At 43.0% G+C, this 10,362-nt stretch overlaps 1 protein-coding gene across 1 annotated transcript; it reads left to right on the top strand.

Moving 5' to 3' along the window:
- The first annotated feature begins 1,052 nt into the window (after positions 1–1,052).
- On the top strand, positions 1,053–9,866 carry LOC130119836 (uncharacterized). The gene is made up of 13 exons (XM_056288428.1): positions 1,053–1,161; positions 1,418–1,530; positions 1,761–1,880; positions 1,993–2,038; positions 2,162–2,224; positions 2,507–2,579; positions 2,739–2,843; positions 4,147–4,230; positions 5,746–5,844; positions 5,960–6,016; positions 9,368–9,451; positions 9,576–9,668; positions 9,766–9,866. Exons 1-12 carry the CDS (start codon positions 1,152–1,154, stop codon positions 9,652–9,654), a joined length of 933 nt encoding a protein of 310 aa, XP_056144403.1. The 5' UTR covers positions 1,053–1,151; the 3' UTR covers positions 9,655–9,668; positions 9,766–9,866.
- The last annotated feature ends 496 nt before the right edge of the window (positions 9,867–10,362 follow it).

Here is a 10,362-nt window from a genome sequence, read left to right as displayed (position 1 = left end):
TGAACACCATAACATACTCCCATTGTAAAAGTAACGCTACACTGAAATCCCTAATTGGGATCACTCCCTCAGGGTCAGTTAGCCTGGTAAGTAATCTATACACAGGATGTATTTCTGATAAGGAGATAACTAAGAGGTCAGGTGTTCTGGACCTCTTAGAGTCAGGTGATGAGGTCATGGCCGATAAGGGCTTCCTTATCAAAGACCTGCTCGATGAAATAGATGTAAAACTTGTCATCCCTGCATTTTTAGGCCCAAGTGGACAGTTTAGCTGTGATGAGCTCACAGACACACAGAGTATTGCTGGCTTGAGAATACACGTCGAACGGTCAGTAAGATGCATAAAGGAGTACCACATTTTTGATGGAGTCATACCCCTTTCACTAAGTGGAACAGTCAACCAACTGTGGACTGTGTGTGCTCTCCTAACAAATTTTCAGGGACCACTGTTTTAAACCTTTGTTGCATTCAGCTGACAAGAAAATAGTGCACACAAACCTTAGATAGATTGAAACATATTTAACTTCATTTCAGTACAGTCCCATTTTTTAGCCCACACCTTGAGATGAGCGATCACTATCTTAGTTTAGTAAACAATTGATGATTTGAGTTGGTAGTGAGTTCCAGTTTATTGCTACAACAGAATGACGGTTGACCGAACATATTTTAGTTTAAAATGAACCAACAGTTTTGTTAAAGTTAAAGGACAAAGAATGAAAATATTGTAGATGAGACAATCTAATGTATAAATATTGAATGTACAGTATAAAAATGAAATGTATCTTATTTTTTTATTTTATTGTGATTAAACAGCTTCTTTGAATACAGCCCTGTGTGTGTGTCTCTCCTCACTGGCACAGGAGAGGCAGAAAGTACTCGAAAAAGAAAAGATCCAGCTTAGTTTTCATATTGTGGTAAATGACGGTAAGTGCTCGAGGTTGGTAGTCCAAACCATGTTTGCTGCTGCTGGCCCCAGCCGCATTGATTTCCGATTGAGTAAGAAGGGGGCGTGGTTAAGTTCCCACCACTTGGTTTTTTTTATCCAAGATGGCCGCGGCGTGAAATTGGCATATGGAACACAGGTTGTCTTCCTTAGTGACCTCTCGAGCTAACAGAAGCTACGCTGTCTAGCCATCGGTCCATGAAGCAAGATGACAGGCGGTAAGTGGGCAAAATGTGGAAAGAGATACAATTAGGAGTGGGGAAGGGAAAACGGCCCGAAGGACTGGATAGAAAGTGTGGTCGGGGATGAAACCAAAGCTTTCTGTCGGTTCTGCAGAACCGAGATTCGAGCGCATTATGGTGATCTGCAAACCCATAGCGGGGAGACACATTCGAGTTCTGGTATCGGGCTGTTTTAACAATGTTTTGTGACACTTCATGTCGATTTGAAATAACCAAACCTCTGTTCGCGCAGTGTGTCTTGAAAATACGTTTTCTCACTGTGAGGAGATGAAGGCTGTCGGTGGGGGCTATCGGTATAACTACGCAGCTTCTAAAGCAACTGACATCGAAGTATCACATAATCAGGTACTGGGTTCGCTATTAAAATCCGTGGATGACTGTGGTGTAGTTCATGAAATTAAGGTTTTTGAACGTTAACTCTTGGAAAAAAGTGAAATTGTTAAAATGAGGAACGGAGACGAGGGGGGGGGGAACCCCGTTCCAGCGGGGTTTCCAGGAATTCGGACGATTACATTGCGCAGCTTTGATAAATGCAGGCGCTCATACTGTATTTATTATAATGTATTCTCCAACAGACCGTAATTGCCGCCTGTATTGGAGCAAGCTGTGAAAGCGGACCAGATGTGATCGGTATAAACCGCCTGTCGATCATCACAAGAAACTGCGTAAATCTGACGGCGAAAGTAATGTTCGAGGTAAATGCCCTTTCATTTAAGGAAGAAAAAAAAAGATGGATAGAAAAATGTTGGCTCATATTATGTCAGCGACGAAATTGTCCCGTAAATGGCATCTTTTTTTGCTTTTCAGTCAAAGCCATGCCGAGAAACGCACTTTCGTTACTTTGTCGGAAACGGTAGGGAACTGCAATACTGTACATATTGTGACTTTGCCATTGAACTTCAAATCGGTGTCTTTGAGGCAGCTCTTCTTATCATAGATGTACTGCGTTGATATAACCCCTTATTCTTAAAAACAGGGGAGGAGAAGGAGAAGGAACTGGAACAACAACCGGAACATCAGCCCTCACTAGTAATCATCGGTGAGTTGGTGTGTGTGTGTGTGTGTGTGTGTGTCTGTCTGTCTGTCTGTCTGTCTGTCTGTCTGTCTGTCTGTCTGTCTGTCTGTCTGTCTGTCTGTCTGTCTGGGGGGGGGTCTATCTAAAACTGTTCAGTTATCACAGAATGCAAAAACCTTTTCTCTTTGCCCAGGAATAAATCATTGTACAGTTTTCGAACACATGATTATTTCCAGTTGATATCAAAAAAATTTTTTGAATGTTTATTTGGGAAGGGACAGTGTACATTAATTTTCTGCTGTCTAGGTTGCATAATTGCTGTGGTAATTGTGGCATTTGTGTTCTACTTTGCACGCTTCATGTGGAGACAAAAACGGAAGTAAGTCCTTCTTATTGTTGTCATCGTTATTGTTCTTATAAGATTGAAACGTTTTGTATGAGTCCCTCATTCAAGTTTATTTACACAAATCATTCATAGCCGTGTATTCACACAGAGCTCGGTACTGATTCAAAAGCGTTTCCTGTTTTGTGATGTTAGGGAGGAGCAAAGGCCAGCCACATGTTCTGATTCTCTCAACCCCTTCCTGTTCTTTTCGTGTAGCAGTGAGGGGATTTCTGAAATGGAGAGCGGAGGAAAAACTAGGTCAGTGATGCCATTAGCATACTTTATAAGTGTTTTTGGGGCATCTGGGTAGCGTAGTGGTCTATTCCTTTGCCTAGCAACACATGGGTTGCCGGTTCGAATCCCTGTGTTACCTCCGGCTTGATCAGGCATCCCTACATACACAATTGGCCGTGTCTGTGGGTGGGAAGCCGGATGTGGGTATGTGTCCCGCTTCCTCTGGTCAGTCGGGGTGCCTGTTCGGGGGGCGGGGGACTAGGGGGAATAGCGTGATCCTCCCAAAGGCTACGTCCCCCTGGCGAAACGCCTCACTGTCAGGTGAAAAGAAGTGGCTGGCAACTCCACATGTATCGGAGGAAGCATGTGGTAGTCTGCAGCCCTCCCCAGACCGGCAGAGGGGGTGGAGCAGCAACCGGGATGACTCAGAAAAGTGGGATAATTGGCCAAGTACAATTGGGGAGAAAAAAAAGGGGGGGAATCCAAATAAAATAAAAATGTTTTTTTCTTTTTCATTTATATCCATTCACCGCTGCCCTTTCACTGAAGCGTATAAAATCACTTCTGTCAGCAACTTCCAATTTGATCTGACTAACACTCTGAAGGAGATTTGACTTCATGCTCTAATATCCCCTTTAAGCACTGCAGGGGACAAGGTGCTTGAGGTCACATGTGATTACAACCAGATCAGAGGATTGAAACCACATCTGTTAAACGGAAATGGCGTTAGGTGGCGTGCTTTCATGGCCTTGTCTTGAGGTGTTCGCCTAGAACTGTTGTCAAAAACTTCTCTTATTTTAGACTTTAAGTGATATCTGTGATTTGCTTGGGATGAGCTACAACCCAACCCGCATTTCCATATTTATTCACAGGTGACTCAACGTTGTGAATCAGCACTGAATTTTGTTTTGATTTTCCAAAGCGAATCAGCGTTGATATTGTGATGTTTCTATAACCACTTTATAACTTTGGCTCTAACGTTTTTCAATGTTGAAACAACAACTGGTGTTATTTCAACCACATTTCAATGTTGAAGGTCGGTCACGTGCCGGCTAGGAACAAACTTTGTCATAACTGCTTGAGCTAGGGGCCTTAAAGTACACTTTAGGTTCATCCTTTGGTTTAAAGATTCTTGTTTCCTGTGTCAGTCATCACAGGGTGACTGAGTCGCACATAACCCCTGGTTTACCTGGAAGTGATGATCACCACTGGGCGATGAAATATCTCCAGCTGCATCGTTTTCTACTGGTGGAAAAGTTCCAACTTATCCTTATAAAGTTTGGAAATCTCTCATGTGTTCACTTAATGGTTGTCTTTGCACCCACAGAGTTCACTGTGAAACAGAGAGCAGCTCTCCCGAAGCCCACAGCATGGATCACCGCTTGAGCAATGGGGCCACTCAAACAGCCGGGTGAGGATAAATGTTTTGTCATTTACCTGTTCTTTGTTGCAGGCGGAACACCCTCTAAACGGTAAGTAAGAAATCACAGAACGTTGAATCAGTTCACCTGGACACAATGTTTATTGAGAGAAATGTTTCGTCACTCATCTAAGTAACCTCTTCAGTCTTAACTGACTGCAGGTATCCCCCCACCCTTATAAACAATACAGTGGCACAACGATAGGAGATTTGGGAATGCTTGCAATCACAGCAGATCTACTCTGAGGCGCCCCCCCGGTTCGGGGATAGTCTTTCCTTCTTCACATAGATGGGCCCTTTGACTCCCCTATCAAACCAATGTTCCTCCCTATCAAGGAGGTGCACATTCTCTTGAAAGAGTGGTCATTGGTCTGTAGATGGGTGTAGACTGCAGAGTCCTGGCCTGACGTGCTAGCTCCTCTGTGTTGTGCTATTCTTTTGGCCAGAGTCTGTTTAGTTTCCCCAATGTATAACTCATGGCTATCCTCATGGCACTTAACAGCATGCACTATATTGCTCCGTTTGTGCTGGGGGACCTGAACCTTGGGGTGGACCAATTTCTGGCACAACGCATTTTGGGGTTTGAAAGCAACTGAGTTAATGTGGTCGTGTTTAGAAAATGTGTCTCAACTGTTCCGACACTCCCACCATATACAGAATCACCACCGGTTTACACTTAGGTAGCTGTTGTCCTTCTCGTCTCTTCGATCAGCTGGTGCACTGTTTGGGCGTCTTCCTGGCTTTGACAAACGCCCAGTTAGGATAACCACAGTTAACCAGGGCCTGTTTAATGTGGGATTTCTCCCCTTTCCCAGCCGCTGTGTCAGTGGGGACAGTATCAGCTCAGTGGTACAGCATCCCTGATGACTCCTAGTTTGTGCTCCAGTGAAAGTCAAACCTAAAATACTGATCAGTATGTGTTGGTTTATGGTAAACAATCAAATGTCCCCATCACCAATTGCAATTTCACAGTCTAAGAAGGCTAACCTGTCATTTTTCCCAACCCCCCTGGTGAACTTGATGTGGTTGTCAACAGAGTTACTGTGGTCGGTGAAATGTGATACGCCCTGAGATTTAATTTTAACCCAAGCGTCATACACAAATCTGAACCATTGACTAGGTGGTGTCCCTGCAGTGATACAAAATGACACAGTGACGTGTTTCTCTGACCAATCAGAGGTCTGCATTGATCTTGGTACCCGCTCCAGTTTTTTTGGAACCTCGATAAAGGTGGTACCAAAAAAGTGGTAACAATTACAAAAATGCTGGTACTTTTCAGTAATGGAAAATGAAAAAAGGGCGAGTTGAGTTGAGCCAGCACCATGTCGTGGAAAAGGGGCATTAGATGAGTGATGAAACGTTTCTCTCAATAAGCGGTGTGTCCAGATGAACTGATTCACCTTTTTGTGATTTCTTTACCTGGATTGTTGAGCATGCATAAAGACAGTAAGACGTTGAACATTAGATATTGTTTTGTTCGAAGCCAGTATCTGTTTTTTTTTGCAGGGTTTTAAGCCAGTCCAAAGGAGACCTTGAAGATTTGTCTTCTGGTGCAGTGGATGTCCCAGAAGCAAACACGGCTTCAGATAATCTCCCTCTGAACAGGTGAGCCCCTTGTTATTATACTGTATGGACTGTAAGCACAGCTTTTTTCTTGCCATGCCATTCTTCTTCTTTTACACATTAATAATTCTTCTGTTTTTCATTGTGTGGTCCTTAGCAACCAGAGGGGGTCTCCAGGAGGACTGAATGGCAATAAAGGAAACATCAGCCGCAAGTAAATCTTAAAACCATTATCAGTATTTCAGTTTCTAATGCAGTGACATACATGCTTCATCATCATCATCATGCTTTTACACACACACACACACACACACACACACATGCATACATTTTATTTTATAATATATAGTTTATTTCATAATTCACCTATTGTAGCACAGCTATACTCTATCAATAGTTTGACCAGAGATGGGGACTTGAGTTTGTGACTTGGGCTCGAGTCGCACTTAGTCACACACACAGCGACTTGAGACTCATCCTCAAAAGGCTTGAGACTCAACTCGAGATTTGGGACTTGTGAACAATCTTTATTTTATTTTTTGGCGCATTAAACATGAAGGAAATGTCTGACGAGCTGAATTTATTTTATTTTTTTACTACTTTATCGATCCCCGTGGGGGAATTCTTCCTCTGCATTTAACCCATCCTAGCTGTGTAGCTAGGAGCAGTGGGCAGCCGCCATGCAGCGCCCAGGGACCAACTCCAGTTCGTCTTGCCATGCCTCGGTCAGGGGCACAGACATGAGTATTAACCTTAACATGCATGTCTTTTTGAATGCTGTTCCCTCCCTTATCACCATGCGTCACTTTACGCATGTACACAGCCACAGGCGAGTAAGCTGCAGCAACAACACCCTGACCATGGCGAGCACACCTGCAGTTTAGCGCTGCACGATTAATCTAATCGCAATGGCGATGTCCGCCTGTGCAATTATATAACCGCAAAAGTCTGTGATTTAATTAAATAATAATATGTGCATGTGTAAACTTCTGTTTGTGTGCATTCTGCATATCTACTCCCATAATTAAGAGATGACCGATCAGTCTCTATTTAGGCAGTGAAGTGTGTCCAGTCTATGGTCACATGACTATCCGATGTGCTGTGTGCAGACCAGAAAGAAGGAAAAAAATGGATACCAATGACAACGAGCAGGTTAACACTGATGAACTGGTGGCAAAAACAAAACGCGACCTCTGTTATATGGCGATGTTTTGGATTCAAGCTCAGCGATATTGAGCAGAAAGAGATTTTGTGTAAAATATACAAAATGAAAGTTGCTACATGTCGCGGCAACACGGCAAATTTGTATTACATGTATAAATTAGTTGATTATATCATAATTGCAGAAAGAAAAGCAACAAGACAAATGTAGACCATGGCTCATCTGTCAAGGCTGAGCTCATTTGCTACATCCAGGTGTCCGCTTATGAACAATAAGTGGACCGCCTGGATTTCTGGAAAAGTCAAGTTTATTTATATAGCACATTTAAAGCAACCACAGTTGAACCAAAGTGCTGCACAGGCTTAAAATACAAGATAAATGCATGCAAAGGTCTTTCCAAGGCTCTATCTTGTGGCTATGAGAGTGCTCGCTGTTCCTGCCACCAATGTACCAGTGGAGAGGGTATTTAGTCACAGAGGCCTTACGATGCGCCCTCGCCAAGCCAGGCTTAGTGCAACGACACTGTCAAGCTTGAGCTTTTTGAAATGTAACCATGTTTTAAACTTGGACTGTTTTTATTTGTCATTGCCTTATATGCATGTCTCATACATACAAGGGAACGAAATTACGTTTCACGTGGGCCTCGGTGTCACATAAAAACAAATAACACACAAATATTAAAAACAAAGTGCATTAGAAACAAAAATTACTTCACAGACAAACATCACAAGCACACCTGACATGGACAGTGAGTAAGAAGGTCAAAAAGTCATCTCGTGGAAGGTCTAAGTGTGGCCCATACCCAGTGTATTAAGAGAAGAAGGTCAACCAGTCTGATCCATTTATTATCGTTAAATATTTTGTTGCTGGCAAATGATGTCATCAGTTTTTGTTGCACCATGGTTGGGGTCAGTTCACTTTTAATTTAACACTGAAACATGTTAAGCATGTGAAGGTTGTGCTAGCCAACCAGTAAGTAAATGACGGATAATTGTTGCGCTTAGATAACGGATGCTCAACACAGACGAACAACCCCATGTATCCTGTGTGCAGAACAAAAAAACAGTTGCAAAATAGTTATTAACTTTAAAGGAAAGCTTTCATTATTTTTTTTTCATGTTGCATTGCAATAGCCTGTTTAAAGTGATCATATACCAAACAGCTAATCAATGCTGATACTGTATGCTAATAGATAAAGGATTGATGATAATGCAGTACATGGTTTGAATTCCTTAGATACAGCAACGTGGTGTTCTAAGCAGACCGGATGGCATGCAGCAGTTGATAGAACGCTCATTACAACCATAAGAGACTTGAGACTTGACTTGTGACCAAAGACTTGAGACTTGGACTTACCCCTCAAAGACTTGAGCTTACCCATCAAAGATGTGAGACTTGACGTGGATGTGCAAAAAATGCCTTGTGAGCATCTCTGAGTTTGACGCCCTGTTTCCCATATTGGTGGATAAATGAACAACTCTTACTGTTAGCTGCACATTTGGAAATCGGTTTCTGACACAACTCACAGGCTGTGTGTTTACCTCTGTGTTGAGTTAGTTTTCACTGGGGCAAAAGAGAAACAAACAATAGATGCTGTGACGACCACGGGGAACTTAGCACCCGACCCAACAACGAAATGGAGACCGTCGGCAGGTTGAGCCCGCTGTGGGCATTTATTCACCAAAAGAGAAAAACGTTCAACACGAGTACTGCTCCTCATCTGACTCCCGTCTTCGTTGGCTCCTACGCTGGGCAGCCAAAACAACTCTAGCTTTCTCTCTCCCCCACGGGCCACTGTCTCTGGCTCCCTTTTATCCTGGGGCTCCTCATCAGCCTCCGATTGGGGCCAGGTGTGTCGCTCAGTCTCCCTCTCATTGAGGCCAGGTGCGTTTCTGGGTCGCTGGCCATGGGGCTGAAGCCGGGCTGACCCCGGGGTTGTCACAATGCATATGTATGTATTTATGTTGGGAAGTTGGGTATGCTAACACTGAGCTACCATGCTGTACCACTTGCTTAACTGAATTACAAGGGTCAGAAACAAGAGTTAAAAAATGATTGAAAAAAGTAAGAAAACCTGGTTATAGGCTGAGGAAAAAAAATCTACTCTCCAAACAAACGAGACAAAAACAACCAAAACAAAGGATAGAAGCAGAATCACGTTATGGTAACTGTGGTAACAATTGCTAGTTGGACCAAAAGCCAGACTGAGTTGAGATATAAAGTTCATACACAGCACAGAATGTTTGGTTTAGCTTGAGTATTAAAAAAACAAACAAAAAACAAAAGTCATTTTACTGTAGACCTGCTGGGTGGTCAGCTTGGTGTCTAGTGATGGTTTTTCCTGATGGGAGCTGTACGTGTTGTGGGGAGTAGGCCGATGATAACGTGTCATTTCCCCCCCAGATCCCTGTTTGATGACCGGGCTCAAGTGGACCAAAGTCCTGCAGATCATCTGAAAGAAGACCAACTGCTGCTGCCTCTCAATGGGTGAGGACGTGACCATTCCTCCGGTTGTCTGTGTATTGCACTATCGCCATGTCTATGCCCTCGTCCTACTGTTTCCGTTGTGGTGGGGGTTGTATCGCCTTAATGTTTGTCACTTCCTCTGCAGAACTGCCGTGCATAAAGTGACAGTCGAAGCCCGACCTTTGGTGAAAAGGCTGGACCCTGGCTACGAGGAGGTCGGCTGATGCGGTATCACCCAGTGAGTTGATCAAAAGCATATATTGTTTAATATTTGTATGTTTTTATTTATTTATTTGGTTTATTCTGCTAACTTGCTGCTTTTCCTTTACTATCAGACAAAGGATCCAGTGATGTGGAGTCAACTGGAGAGGAAAATCAGCTATGTTAATATATAAATAATACTACTAGTAATGATAATATTCATAATGATAATAATAATAATGTTATACATTTACATAATATATATTTGATTTATATATAGCATTTACATACTATGATGTATGTACATATATATTTATATACAAATACACTCACTGGCCACTTTATTAGGTACACCTTGCTAGTACCGGGTTGGACCCCCTTTTGCTTTCAGAACTGCCTTAATCCTTCGTGGCATAGATTCAAAAAGGTACTGGAAACATTCCTCAGAGAGTTTGGTCCATATTGACATGATAGCATCACGCAGTTGCTGCAGATTTGTCGGCTGCACATCCATGATGCGAATCTCCCGGTCCACCACATCCCAAAGGTGCTCTATTGGATTGAGATCTGGTGACTGTGGAGGCCATTTGAGTACAGTGAACTCATTGTCATGTTCAAGAAACCAGTCTGAGATGATTCGAGCTTTATGACGTGGCGCGTTATCCTGCTGGAAGTAGCCATCAGAAGATGGGAACACTGTGGTCATAAAGGGATGGACATGGTCAGCAACA

This window comes from Lampris incognitus, chromosome 10 (genome assembly GCF_029633865.1).
Source record: "Lampris incognitus isolate fLamInc1 chromosome 10, fLamInc1.hap2, whole genome shotgun sequence".
In the NCBI taxonomy this organism is placed as follows: Eukaryota; Metazoa; Chordata; class Actinopteri; order Lampriformes; family Lampridae; genus Lampris; species Lampris incognitus.
This window is presented reverse-complemented; position numbering and strand designations above follow the sequence as displayed.

Coding starts and splice junctions, on each gene's coding strand:
- LOC130119836 (XM_056288428.1), top strand. Junction 2,039..2,161: donor TCGTTACTTTGTCGGAAACG/GTAGGGAACTGC, acceptor TCTTAAAAACAG/GGGAGGAGAAGGAGAAGGAA. Junction 4,231..5,745: donor GGGGCCACTCAAACAGCCGG/GTGAGGATAAAT, acceptor TTTTTTTTGCAG/GGTTTTAAGCCAGTCCAAAG.